Below are 15,451 nucleotides of genomic sequence, written 5' to 3' on the forward strand. Positions count from 1 at the left end.
ATAATAAAAATAATGTAGACAGTGGTGTCCCAAGCCAATATACATTTGATCTTTCAAATGAGTTTTGGAATGTTTTCTGAAACAAAATCTGGCTAGTGGCCTCAACAAAGTCTAAGGGGCACATTTACTTAGCTCGAGTGAAGGAATAGAATAAAAAATACTTTGAATTTTGAATTATTTTTTGGCTACTTTGACCATCGAATTGGCTACTTCGACCAGGACTTCGAATCAAACGATTCGAACTAAAAATCGTTTCACTATTCGACCATTAGAAAAACTTCGACCACCTACTTCGCCACCTAAAACCTACCGAGCATCAATGTTAACCCCATAGGCTTTCCTAGCTTTTTTGGATCGAAGGAAAATCGTTCGATCGATGGATTAAAATCCTCCGAATCTTTCGATTCGAAGGATTTAATTGTTCGATCGAATGATTTTACCTTCGATCATAAGAACGAAGGAAATGCGGTAAATCCTTCGACTTCGATATTCAAAGTCAAAGGATTTTACTTTGACGATCGAATATCGAGGGTTAATTAAACCTCAATTTTCGATCCTAAGTAAATGTGCCCCCTTATCTCAGATTAATTTGAGAGCAGACGTTAGTTTTATTCTTTCTATTCAAGTGTTCTCATTTTCATCTTGTAGCCTGCAATTCATATCACTGCCTGGTTACTAGGGTAAGTGGAACACTAAAAATGGATATCTTAAATTCCTAACTTGAGATCTGCACTAAAAAGGATTATTAAAAAGCCACAGACACAGTTGTTGGTCGCTGTTCTAACCTTAATGGCTATATCTTTTCATAAGACACAGGAATATATGGTAAATTTGGGAAATGTATAATTGCCCCATTGGGTTGGGAAATGTCCAGCAACCACATTTTCCTGTAATGTGCACTGTTTGAAAATGAAAATAAATAATTAAAAGAAAAAAAAGCCAATAAAAAATTAAAGACCAACTGCAAACTGTCTTAGGCTACTCCTGTGTAATACATTGTCATCATGAAACACTGTACTGAGATAGAAGCTACTGCCTATTACAGAGAAAAAGCAAATACATCAAACAATAAAGGACAATTGTTTCTGAGCTTTTTAGGTAATGGTTTTCTAAATAGATAGCACATCTCTAATACCTCTACTTGCAAAGTTTAATTTTTGAAAGATGAGACTCTGGGCAGCATCACTTAGTTGATCTGTACATTAAAGACAACTGGCATGGTATCAGGTTGTTGTATGTGTGGAATTTCCAGGGGGTGAATCTGGCCTTTCCGCTGCCTGAAGCGAAAGCATGGCAATGCGCCCCCCCTGTGCCACGCCCCCTCGCACCATGCCTTTCTCATACAAGATCTTTCTATCCACACCCTCTTCTATGCACATTTCAATCTATTATTCAAATTCATGCATGGTTGCTAGCAACCAGATTGCTGAAATTGCACACCGGAGAGATGCTGAATAAAAAGCTAAATAACTCAAAAATAATAAAAAATGATAAGCAATTGCAAATTGTCTCAGAATACCTCTGCTTCTTGCTAAATGTTAAGTCAAAGGTGCATTTTCACCTGAGGCTAACTCGACTGGAGAGAGGCTTTTTAATTATGGATCAACTAGCAGTTAGGTTTCACTTCATTGACATGGGTAGGACTACATGGACATTTTCGGCGCAATCCGACGCGCTGCAACAAAACGCCGGCGTCAAATCACAAGTGTCGGAAAAAAGGTAAGTAATGAAAATGTCGGATGAAGTGCAGCGTTGCTCCGACGCGTCACGACTGTCAGATGAAGGCACAGCGTCTGTATCCGACTGTCATGTCACGTCAGATTAACGCTGCAACACCATCCGACAATGCATTCACTTACCTTATTTCCGTTGCATGCGATTTGCCGCAGGCATCTTGTTGCAGCGTGTTGGATCGCGCCAAAAACTTCCACGTAGTCCTACCAGGGAGGTTAAACTTCATGGATGGACCTGTGGACGTGTGCGTTTTTATAAACTGAAGCTACTATTATTTATTAATTTTTTTTAATAAATAAAAAAAAAAGCTAGCATTTTATTTTGGTAATCCACAATACATTAGAAGTACTGCATATGTATTTCGACACAATATATGGGCAAGTGATTACTTTTATACTTATTTGGCTTTTGACACACTATAGAAATAACAGGTAGCAAGTATACAATTATTCCCCAACCAGTATCTCTAAAAGATTTATTCTGAAGATTTGGTCGCTGCTAAATAACCCCTGCCACCAGGAGAAAGATTTCAGTGTGACTGAAGATCACCAATGCCCTGGCCAAGAATTCATGCGATTGCTGTGCGGAGCGGCGGGAGCAGATGACGTAAGCAGCGGAGAGCTGCGCAGGTACACACACAGATATGCCAAACAGCTCTCCAATTGGCTCAATCTTCTCTCCCAAGCAGCCAAACAAGCGATCCGGACAAGTGAGGGCGGCAGGAGACCAGTGAAGGCGCATATTTGCAAACATTGGTATCGGACAAGCACTTTCTTTTTATTTCTTTTTCGCAACTGCAAACTTTATTTCAGCGGATATTACAGATGTTCAACTGCCGGCCCTTGTGTTGACCCAAATTTTGCCGCCTAAGGCAAGATTCTCAAGCCGCCTCATTATAGAAGCGCCCCTGCCCTATGCTCCACATAAATAAATAAATATAAACTGTACTTGTTCTGTGCTTATTTTGCTTACTATGATTTTCTGTGTGTACACACTGGGAAAACTTGATTTATAAAACTTTGTTTTATAATTATGTGGTTTATATGTTTGAGCTTTGTGCTGTGTCACCTGTGCCTTTTCTCCTTTTTCTAACAGCTTAAATGGCTGCCCCCAAGGCTACACAGCAGCTTGTTTATATAAACTATAGTAGTCTTTCTGAAGCAAACCACACCAGTTTTATCAGCGCATGCTAACAGTATATTATATTTTAATTAATTTGATACAATTTCAGTGTTACTTTTCCTTTAAAAATTGAGGAGTCAGAGGCACAACAAAATGAGGAGTAGAAGGATTTATGTACTGACTCCACAGCTCTGCACCTACTAGTAAACCCAAATATGGGGGCAAAATATTGACCCAGACCTGTGCTTCACACTCGTATGCGTATGGAGCCTGAGCGTTAAACTTCAATGCATGTACATTACCCACTCCCATGTATATCATAACCATGAACACTATACAGTTGTGTTTTATTTTTTACTGTCAAATTCTACCTTCTCTGAGTGATGTAGAAAGGGTCCCCTTCCAGCTTGCACGTGTGTCACCATTCCGTCACTTTTATACAGCTGGTGACATATGCAAACATAAGGTGTACTACCCTGGTGGATGCCTCAAATACATATTGGATGCATTACAAGTATATGCTGAGAAAGTACACCATTCAAATCCCTGTAACACTACAAAAGAGGCTCAGTGATGAAGCCCCTGAACCCTGTCATAGGGAAGGTCTAGGTCTATTTCTTATGTCAAAGCCTTTATCCTAGAAAATTACCTATACAGGGACCACTGATTTTTTTTTCTGCAATGCAGTTAATGCAGAGAAGACATATTATAACCAGACTGTGTGCAGGACATTTTAGCAACAGTTTATTTGCAATTGTTATGGAGCAAATATTATGCCTTTAAAAAAGTGTAACTAATAACTATCTACCAGTACAGGGTGAGACAACCTTGTCCATCAAATACAGTTTTTTTTAAATGGCCAAATGTATCTGGTTATCTTTTAGATCTCACTCTCTCTCTCGTATCTATGCACTCTTGTTATCTCATAGATCTCTGTTGCAGAATACAGTGCATTGGAAATAAAGCAATTTTGCATATCTGGCATAGGGAAGTTGTACAATATGTGGATGGATTTGTTATTACTTTTGCTCCTGAAATTTAAAACCATATTTCCCCTCATATCCTTTATTTCTACTATTGATGGTCTGGGCTGCTGTGGTGTCATGGCCGCCTTGTATACACACAGAAAGCTGCCATCTTGTGAATGGCAGAAAAGTAACAGTTGGGTGCTACCACTACTGGTCAACTTAGAGCGGTTGATTTTCTTATGAGAGACGCAGTGCATTTTGTTGCTCTTGCAATTTTCGTGAGATTTTAGTGCGATTTTCGTGAGATTTTGCCTTTCAGAGAGATTTATTGTGCTTTCTTTGAATACCCCTTGCTGCGTAGAGGAAAGTGCTTTTAAGCATATTCTCTACTGCAAGCATGGTGTCTGTATCCACGAAAAGACGAAGAGAAGAACAGAAGACTACAGATGAAGAAATGATGACGAAGAAGATCAAACTTGAGGATAACATCAGTATTGCTGCAAATGACCATCATGAGAATACAGAAAGCAGCAGAAAGAGATCAAGGAGCAGTGATGACAGTGCCACTGTAGAAGGTAAGGAAACTGTTTCTAAATAAATGGAATGACATTTCAGATTTAACTATTAATATTTCATAACACAAGTCCATTGTAGCTCAGTTATCAATAAGTTGATTTGTATAGGGTTTCCAAATATGACAAGAGCCCTGTTTACAATACAGACTAAAGGCCAGATATTCTTGTGGAAATATCACAAAAATTAAGTTTCAATGCAACAGGTGTTGTGACTTAAATGGATGCTGTGCCATAATGGTTCATGTGCTGGTTCAACCCAAAAGTCTGTGCTGTATCCAGAAAAGTATCAAGTACCATAAGTCTGGCAGCACAGTGACAGTTAAACTGTATAAATAAAAGTGTAGAAAAACTGGGCATGTAATCCAACTATAGAAAGGAATTACTTGTGGGACTGGTGTTTATTTGTGGAATGGCCTATTAACAAGATTTCTTTATTGACTTAAATGGATGCTGTGTTGTAATGGTCCATATGCTGGTTCAACCCAATAGTCTGTGCTGTATCCAGAAAAGTAGCAGATGCCATTAGTCTGGCAACACAGTGACAGTTAAACTGTATAGTGTAGAGTGTAGAAAAACTGGGCATGTAATCCAACCATAGAATGGAACATCACAGTTGCTTGTGGTACTGGTGATTATTTGGGGAATGGACTACTAACAAGATTTATTTTTTTTTCAGAAGAAAGAAGCACCCAGAAGCGACAGAGTAGTGAAGCTGAACGCTTGCCAGAACACATTATAACCAACTATGCGTTCCACTGGGGTCTCGGCCGAGGCTCATTTGGCAAAGTAAGTTATGTGCTCCCTAGAGAGTATGAGATGGAATTTGGGATTGTAGAAAGCTCATCAGGCCAGCTTGTTACTCCTTACCCTTCTTATATCGTCTGTTCTCTGTTCTCCTCTAACACTTCCAAACAGGAAGAGAAAAACACATTTTTAAACCGTTAAAAAGGGGTGCAATGACGCATTGACCACAAAATTCATACAGACAAATACAAGAGGTCCTCTGCACTCAACATATTATAAATATATTAAGGACAACCGAGACATTTTGTCCATATATTGCAATATATTTAAAGCGGTGGTTAACCTTTACGTTACATTTTAATATGTTATAGAATGGCTAATTCTAAGCAACTTTTCATATGGCCTTAATAAATAATTTTTTATAGTTTTTTAATTATTTGCCTTCTTTTTTAACTATTTGCAGCTTTCAAATGAGGGTCACTCACTCCATCTAATTTCAGTCTCTTATTTAAAACCTGCTTATTTTTGTACAAGCCCATTTGTCTTTATAGGCATGCTCTGCACGGTTGCTAGGGTAATTTGGACCCTATAGACCAGATTGCTGAAATTGCAAACTGAAGAGCTGCTGAATAAAAAGCTAAATAACTCAAAAACCACAAATAATAAAAATTAAAACCAATTACAAACTGTCTCAGAATATCACTCTCTACATCATACTTAAAGTTAATTTAAAGGTGAACAACCCCTTTAAGTTGGCCAGCTACATCAAAGTCATCCTTGGTCTGGCCAGTTCTACACTCACTTTCATCTGATTCAATGAGAATTCTATTGCTTCATTATACATTTAATACAGGGTCTACTGTTACTTGGAACTTGCTTGCTTTCAAGGTTAAAACTCCCCAAATTGGTTGCTGAAAAAAAGCACATATGATTTATAGATTCAGTGCCTTAAATTGACTATATAAGTATTTATATCTGTCCATGAAGTGCTGGGGTTATTAGCATTAGATTATTATTGTACAGCAAACCTATGTATATTTGTACAAACACATTTGTCTTTATGGACATGCTCTGCAGGGAAGTTGCAAAGTTAGTTGCTTATGAGAACAATCGCGGGGCCCGGCTGCGCGTCACGCACCAGGGCCCGTCCCCCTCTAGGTTCGCTACTGACATAACCAATAATTCAAGCTTCTTCTGCCAAATGAGAATTAATCACAGCAGTAGACATCTTTGAAAGAATTGTATAGAAATACATTTTTCTATTTACTTCTCTAGGTGGGCGGTTTATTTGATATGTCAGCGTTTTGCTTCCCTATTTCATCCTATCCTCTCTACAGTGCTAGGTGAAAATTTGCAGCAGGGTGTAATGAGAGTAATTCCATAGGCATCTGTTGCTCAGCACTACCAAGTATATAGGGATAGTTTTGGATTTTGTGCATAAAACCCAAAACAAGCTCACAAATAGCTGCAAGGTGCAACAATAGCAAATGTAATTCCAGCCCGCTTTAGTGCTGCCATGATGGCCATATGTCATTAGACTTTGACCAGTTAGGCCCAGTACCTTTAATTAATTAATTAATTAATTAATTAATTAATTAATTAATTTAACCTTGTATTTTTATTTTGTATTTTTAGGTGTTTTTGGCTTCATTACCAACGAAGAAAGAACAGGTGGCTGTAAAAGTCATCAGGAAGACACGCAGAGAAGATCTGAAGGGCATGATCAAGAAGGAGGCCAGAATCCTGAAAGTTACTTCCGGCAGTCCATTCTTGTGCCATGGCTATGCTGCCTTCCAAACCAATGTATGTTCATTCCAATGCTGCCATACAGTTTGTTTCACTAGTTACCTATCCCTAAAGCTCTCTAATGCAGTTCCTAAAAGTTTCCCTTTATATCCCGTTTCAGCCTCCACCATATTGGTACAGTTTTTACGCTCTAGGCATTCATCTGTATTTGGCTGCTGTACATGGGAAAGTGTACAACAGTTTAGTGTAATTAGAGAAGCCTTTGAAACTGCAGCTTTAAGTCAAAACAGAGACTTTAGTTAAGACAAGGTGGATATAAATCTTATTAGATTATATGGGCAATAAAAGCCATATAAGAGGCCTATTCGTTAGCTGCAATTTTATATCCATTTGATCTAGCTCCTTTTATTACATTCACTCCACTATCACACGAGTCTATGTTCACTATAAGACTAATAAGCCATATTTCCCGATTAGTACATAATGGAACATGCCTGCATTATACTTGATAGTTTTGTGCTTCTTGTTCATGTGATTCACTCTCTTCCCTTTTATCTCTGCACTCAGCAATACGCCTTCCTCGTCATGGAGTATGCAGGGGGAGGCAATCTCAGGAATCTGTTGTCCATCAAGCATCAGCTGAAAAAAAGACACATCATGTAAGTAACTGTCCTAGTGACAGCATCAAAAAGAATTGATGCTACAGATATATAACAATGTGAAAGCCAAAAGGCATCAGATAAACGGAGTTAGGAATACAGCATGTAAGCCGCATGGGGATGCACCATATCCAGAATTGTAGTTGATAAATAAAATTGAGAAATAAAGGGCATAAAATGTTGTATAAGTGACACATGCATGAGGATTCAGTGGACTTAAGGAATGTATAGTTAAAACACAGTGAGGTATGAAACATTTATCAGACACTGGGCCTCATTTACAGTGCAGAGCAGGGTGCAAAGTGCAAAGAAAGAGGTGCATGTGTTTAATAGATTGACAGTGCTGTAGTCATGAGGGGCAGGTTGGGAGAGGAACACAGGCACATTTTCTTTCTAATTAGATGTAGTGTAAAATTAGCATTTTATAGTAAGGATACAATATGAGCATTTAATAATATGCATTTGTTTTTGTTTTAAGCTTTTACTCAGCAGAACTGATTTGTGGACTTCAGTATCTCCATTCTCTAGGCATCATCCATCGGTAAGTATACGCTTGGATTTCTTGTGTCTGCATATTTTATATTGTTCAGTCAATATTTAAGGTAATGATGCAGATTTAATGTTTTGGCATTTTTCTAGTTGAAAACTACCCCTTTTGGCCCTATATTCCTATGGCTATCATCCTTGGAGGTGGGCAGCTGTCTTGTGTGGGCTGGAGTCAGAATGAAGAAAGGACAATATGGAGGGTCAAATTACATTTGTAGGTGCGCCCACAGATTACTGGTACTTCTACCAAGGAGTTCAATACATGCAGATTGGCAATGATTCTCACTTCATATATGGTGAATTTAGGGGATGGAAGATGCTGAGTTTAGAGGAAAGGTTTTTTGGGAAGCAAAAAGGCACAATAGAGTGGGTATATGAAGTAAGTGAAGGGGTACTGCACAATTAGGGAAGGAGAAGGGGAATTAGTGGGTATGAGGCAAGGAAAGTGGGGCTGAATAGGTATAAAATGAGGAAAGGTAGGATGTAGCATTGTGTAAGACAGGAATTATAGACTGGAAACACACTAAAAGGCTATGGAAGAATAATAATTGTGAGTACATGAGATGGTGACTGAGCAGTTAGTTATGGGGCTAAAGAGGATATGACACTATGATAGAAGGGCTGTAGTTTATCATTTACTAATAGCTACAAAATTAATTCATTCTCTCTCTTGCAGTGACCTGAAGCCTGAAAACATCCTGCTTACCTGTGAAGGACACGTAAAGATTGCCGATTTTGGAGTTTCAGCAGAAGGAGTGTTTGACCGCAAAAAAATTGGTGGAGTAATAGGAACAAACTGGTACATGGCCCCAGAGGTAGGAAACTGTTGAATTTGTTTAAAACTTCTATTCACTTCAGAGGCAAACCATGAGATTGCTGAATGGTTATAACCAAATGGAAAAAATATGACTCCAGATGATTAGATTATCAGAAATCCCCCTGCATAATGGACTTTTTTAAACTGTGCACTGATAGTCTACTTATCTACTTCACAAGGACCAAGCATGGAATAGCTTCAATCTCCCTGTTTAGCTCAACAAATAACAAAAACAAGTATTATTTATCCTTAAAACAATAGGCTACAAGTATTCATTTAATTCCAGTTGCCCACAGAGTAGCGTGTATTACATTTTATTGGTCACAATAGCAGAGCCCAGACTCACCCACACTCCCCTCCCAAAGTGCTCCGGAGGGACTGATGAGGACCAGGTGTGCCCAAAATCATGCAGGGCTCCTCAACTGCAGCAATTCAAAACTTGAAATTTTTTTCATAAAAAGTTATCTTGTTCCATTGTTGCTACTGGTGTCCTGATGTTTGACTGAACCTCCTCCTGACCTTGTACCCTGAACCCTGCCCTGAACTTGATCTCTGCTTAACTCTTTTTTACTTTCTTTTGGACTTCTATCTTCTTGGACTATCTTTATTGACTGTTCCAAGTCTTGCCCTTTATCTGTTCCTTAGTACCTGCTTGCTCAGTTCTTACTAAACCTCTCCCTGCAACCACCGGCCCTTACAATAATTTCAGGCCGTCGTGTAGGCTGCCAACCCTTACTATGTATTTGTTTTTTTATTTTTTCTCCTTTATTAATCACTAGTATCATCTTGAATGATGTATAAGAAGAGAATTAGCTAGTGATGCTATAGAAACGTTTTATTTGAGTGCAATGGATGAAGATGTTATAGATTTGAATTTATTTTGTGATTTTATAACATCTTTTCTTTACATTTCAGATGCAAGCTAACAAGAAATACAATGCAGCAATAGACTGGTGGGCATTTGGGATGATACTCAATGAAATGGCCACTGGTAGATCCCCTTTTGACAGCTATCAACAGGATGTGAGAAGTTCCAAGCTCACTGATAAGCCGGTGTTTCCTGAGTGGATGAGTGAAACATTGCAAGATCTCCTGCAGAAGGTGAGTTTGGGCAGTTAATCTATTGGCCACACAACTGCAAGGATTTTCTGTTTGCACAACTCTCAGGGGTCACTCACCATTGGTGTACCACAATAACAACTTGGACAGTTACATATCTTCTGGTGGAACTTGCTGGCACTATGTACAGTCAATAAAAGATAGAAAAAGTTAAAAGCCTCTATTATTTAAAAACAATGGACTAGGGATGCACCGAATCCAGGATTCGGTTCGGGAATTCAGCAGGATTCGGCTGAATCCTTGTGCCTGGCAGAACCAAATCCTAATTTGCATATGTAAATTAGGAGTGGGTAGGGAAAGCAAGTGACTTTTCGTCACAAAAGAAGAATTTTTCCTCTTTTACCTTTCCTGCCCCTAATTTGCATATGCAAATTAGGGTTCAGATTCGGTTCCGTATTCGGCCGAATCTTTCACGAAGGATTCGGCTGAATCCCAAATAGTGGATTTGGTGCATCCCTACAATGGACATAGACCATGTTTTGTAATATTTCGTGCACTCAATGGCCAGTGACAACCCTAAAGATTCCTGTCCATGGTGTGTGCCCATTATTGTACATGTTGTACTTGTTTTTGATTGAACGGTTAGTTTGTGACCCCTGTAACACATGCCACCAAATATATATGAATGTAAATAAGTTGGCAGCTACACCTTAGAGTTTATTTACAATGCTCCATGCAGTGTGCAACGTATAAAATAAGGCCGCAATCAACCCTTGTTCTGCACAGTCCCGGGTACCTGGTCATGTACCCCTGCCCCCTCTCATGTATGCGTGCGAGGGGAAGTAATGAAGGGGAAGGGCAGGAGAGGTGGGGGGGTGACAGAGGGAGGGGAGAGTGATAGAGGGGAGGAGAGAGGAGGGAGGTGAGAGCAGCAGGGGAGAGAACCACCTGGACTTGGGGTAGCCGGAAGACTTTTGAACAGGTAACTGCCCAGTGTCCCAAAATTATCAGAAATTTCGGATTTTGATAAATAATCTCCCCTCATCTTAAAACTCATACCTAGCAACATTTTAAAATTAAAAATGGGGCATTTTGGGTCACAGACTTAATCTACTCTGACCAAAGCTAATCACGGGACAGTTGAGTTGTATACTATGTAAACAACTGTGTAACAACTATTCTTTTCTTTCTTAGCTTCTGAAGAAAAGACCACACAAACGTCTTGGAGTGAATGGAAATATAAGGGAACATCCACTCTATAAGAAAATCAGTTGGGAAGATGTTGAACGTCAAAGGATTCCACCACCAATCCGACTGGAAGATGTGAGTAAATGATTATGGAATGTAATTCTTTCTGTTTAGACTTTATTGGCTTTTCCTTAGCTCTGGTACCCAACAGTTTGTATCAGACAAGTAGCCTCAGTGACTGTTATACAGATGTATGCACCCGTAGGCAAGCTATTAAGGTACATTAATACGAGATGCACCCTCAGAATATAACAGTGCATGTTAGGTACCCAAAGAAGCCATATAGGTTACCAAATGTTACCAGAGGGATGATAACTCTCTTTCAAAACATTTTATAATCTCTGCATATTCATAATTTGGAGAATGGATCATGCAGCCCTAGAAACACTAATGCTTCATATCTTAAATACGCCATTCATTATTTTCTGAAACATTTGAAGTGGGTTGTGGTCATCCAGCATCTATCTATCTATATCTATATATATCTATATATAGATCTATCTATCTATCTATCTATCTATCTATCTATCTATCTATCTATCTATCTATCTATCTATCTATCTATCTATCTATCTATCTATCTATCTACAGATCTATCTATCTATCTATCTATCTACAGATCTATCTATCTACAGATCTATCTATCTATCTATCTACAGATCTATCTATCTATCTATCTACAGATCTATCTATCTATCTATCTATCTATCTATCTATCTAGCTATCTATCTATCTATCTATCTATCTATCTATCTATCTATCTAGCTATCTAGCTATCTAGCTATCTATCTATATACATACACACCACATTCTCCCTGGGATTTAACAGCCTTGTGATCAACTGATGACCAAAGGTGTGGGATTACCTAGCAAATATTGCAAAGAAGTTTCTGCCTGCAGTGTGTTCCGTTATAGCAACAATTGCACTTACAATTTACTTTTTCTTTTTCAGGATCATCCTGATACATATGTCAACCTTCCATTCCTGCAATGCAACACCACTTCAGATTCAGATGATGGCATCCTTGAATGCTTTACATATCTGAATCCCAGCTGGTAGGAGTGAGTAAGTTTGTGCTGTCATGGCTTAGCCATTAACATCCTATGCCAACTTTTTTATCTACTCATTCCTATACCTGCCGACTTGGTACCTGTAAGTCATCCATTGTTATAACTAGCTGCACATACATTTCATCTGCCATTACCATCAAGTTGTCCACCAGCTTGCCACAAATCTACCAACACCTACTCAGACCTAATCTGCAAATGCATTTTATTATGTGTGACCACCATTGTCTACTTCACATAGTTCTACCTGTGCCTACTCTTATAGACCATATCACCATCTGTTTCAACTGAATGGACCATTGCCTGCACTACCTGGCCTTACTGACACCTACTCCACCTGTAGCTACAACCCCATCCTACCCATTACATCAGAAATATCACTGCCTATTTCATCAGACTTTGCCTAGTCCACCTGACTTTACCATCACTGGCCTTACCACCACCAGCAGCAACACTGGGTGTTTATTTTAAAAAAGCACTATGTTTGCTAACATTTAAAAGCTTTGCGTAGTTGTCCCCACTTCTGACGAGAGGCCATGTCCTTGGTAAGGGCAGTGGCCGACGGGGAGATTTGTCGCCTGCGATTATTTATGCACAACTGCGAGTGAAAAAGTTCCTGAAAATGTGTCTCTATTGGAGATAACTGAAATCTCTGGCAGTAAACCAACATATCCCGAAGTTGACCCTGGTGGAAACTTTCAGTGACTTCGCAATATGTTGGCTTTACCACTAGCGATGTCAGTTATTTTTAATGGACACATTTTCAGAAGATCTGTTGCAGTTGTGCATAAAATAATCGCGGGCGACAAATCTCCCTGTAGGCCACTGCCCTAAGCCTATGGGATCAGGGGTAATTTTAAGCAATTAGGGCAAGAATACTAAAACTCCATCTAAATTGGGTGGATCAAGTTCTTTTTCCCCTAACCTGTCTGCATATGGAGAGGTTGGGAGTCAATGCCTTGAAATACCTCACACTTAGGAATTAGGAAAACATATATGCAAGCTTTTATTGTAAAATTACCCCTTATACCAATGGGCATAGGGTAGGGAATGGGTGGGCCAAGGACATGGCCACTTTATCAGAATTGGGTTATGAAGTCCTGTGCAAAGTTTTAAAATGTTAGCACAAACCGCATAAATAATCCATTATCCAGGAAAGTAAAGGCTTTCAGGCAATGGTTTATTTATATGTCCAGGTTATTTATTGATCAAAGTTTTTTGGTGCAGGTGGTGGCATGTCCAGGTAGGTAGACATAGGGTGAATGGAGCAAGCAGGCATATATCAGGTTGCAGACATTGGGTCAGGTGGTGAAAGCTATGGTACTGCAAGTTGAAGCTGGTTTTATTATGGTAAGATTTTTCACACCATCTGCTTTGCTACTTCCTAATTCATCTGGCCATGCCACATTCTGTTTTAGCTGGTATGGAATCTGCCTTTACCTGATCTTCTTACCACCCACTCCATCATGCAGCTCCATCACCTGTTTTAGTTTCCTGCTCTCTGTGGGTGCATTACCACTTACTTTACTATACCACAGTACAAGTGCTTTTAATATTGTACAACTCTATCAAACATCTATTACAGCTGATTTTAACAGTTGCTACTATCCAATACTTTTGGGTATACCACTGCATATTGTACTTCTCCAAACTACTGTCTTAGCCATGAGTATTACATCTAAATAGACACTGATATAACATCTATTGTGCAGTGGCTAAGGAGATCTGCCTCATGGCTACACAAACTTTTCACATGGCCATACCACTGCCTGCTCCTCTATACCATACTGCCACCTGTTCCAACTGATAGGACCACTGCCTGTGCCATCTGGCCTTACTAACACCTACTCCATCTGCATCTAAATGTCATCCTACTAGTTCCATCTAACAATATCGCTGCCCCTTTGTCAGACCTTACCTGTTCCAACTGGGTCTACCATCACTGGCATAACCACCCGCAACAGTTGTCTCCGCTTATGACTGGGGCCATGTCCTTGGTATGCCTATGGGAATCAGGGCAATTTTAAGTGGTTTGCATAAGAATCCCAAGACACCATCTAAATGGGATGGATCAAGTTCTTGACCCTCTTTCCCCTAAAGTAAATTCATATGGGGGAGGTAGGGAAAGGGAGTCAAGGACCTGAAATTCCTCATACTTAGGAATTAAGACAACCTCTATGCAAGCCTCAATTGGTAAAATTACCCCTTATACCATTGGCCATAGGGTAGGGTTTGGGTGGGCCAAGGACATGGCCACTTGATCATATTGTGGTAAGATCAACTTATTAACCACTCCATCAAGCAGCACACCACCACCTATTTTAGTTTCCTGCTCGATGTGGGTGTATTACCACTTGCTCTACTGTACCACAGCACAAAGGCTGTTAATATTGTACAGCTACCTGTTTCCACAGCTCTATCAACATCTATTACATCTGGCTTTAACACTGGCTACTGCCTAATAGTTTTGGGCATACCAACACTTAGTCTTGTCTTCAAACCACTCTAGCCATAGACATTATATCTGAATAGACACTGATATTACCTTAAATAGCCTAGCCACTGACTTTTCTTTTAATATACTAATTTATCCTTTATATTTATAAGCACAATGTTCCAGAAGGAGGAAGGTTGCTATGGGCTAGAAAATTGGGGCAAGGAGGATTGGTACTAGTAGTGGGACTGAGTGGGAGTTTATGGATAGTTTACGGGATGATGTTGTCTGGGGTGTTCCTGGAACTCATAATGACATGAATGAAGTTGGTGAGTATAACTGTGGGAATATGAAGGGGACCTTCACAATGTTATAGCGGATGATGTCATCTGGAGTGTTCCTGAAACTCACAATGACATGGATGAATTTGGTGAGTATAATTTTATGTACATTTATTTATACATTATGGTGTTTGTACTTTAAATTAAACTTATAATAATTGTTTTTTTTTATCGGTGTTGCTGCCCACGAGGGATTACAAGTGCACAGTACAGAGTTGGAACTTACTCCAGAATTATGACAGAAATGTCTCAAGGTATTTATAGATTTTTATATATATATATATATATATATATATATATATATATATATATATATATATATATATATATATATATATATATATATATATATATAGAGGATAATGTAACAGTTTTTGTACAGGGCTACCA

General features: G+C 39.1%; 1 protein-coding gene across 1 annotated transcript; it reads left to right on the plus strand.

Annotated features, from left to right (window-relative positions):
* Nucleotides 1-4,221: 4,221 nt before the first annotated feature.
* Nucleotides 4,222-12,421, plus strand: LOC108710142 (protein kinase C delta type-like). Its single transcript, XM_041583909.1, has 9 exons — nucleotides 4,222-4,399; nucleotides 5,076-5,185; nucleotides 6,779-6,946; nucleotides 7,457-7,548; nucleotides 8,027-8,089; nucleotides 8,771-8,909; nucleotides 9,827-10,012; nucleotides 11,165-11,293; nucleotides 12,171-12,421. Exons 1-9 carry the CDS (start codon nucleotides 4,222-4,224, stop codon nucleotides 12,276-12,278), a joined length of 1,173 nt encoding a protein of 390 aa, XP_041439843.1. The 3' UTR covers nucleotides 12,279-12,421.
* The last annotated feature ends 3,030 nt before the right edge of the window (nucleotides 12,422-15,451 follow it).

This window comes from Xenopus laevis, chromosome 1L, assembly GCF_017654675.1.
Source record: "Xenopus laevis strain J_2021 chromosome 1L, Xenopus_laevis_v10.1, whole genome shotgun sequence".
NCBI classification, from domain to species: Eukaryota; Metazoa; Chordata; class Amphibia; order Anura; family Pipidae; genus Xenopus; species Xenopus laevis.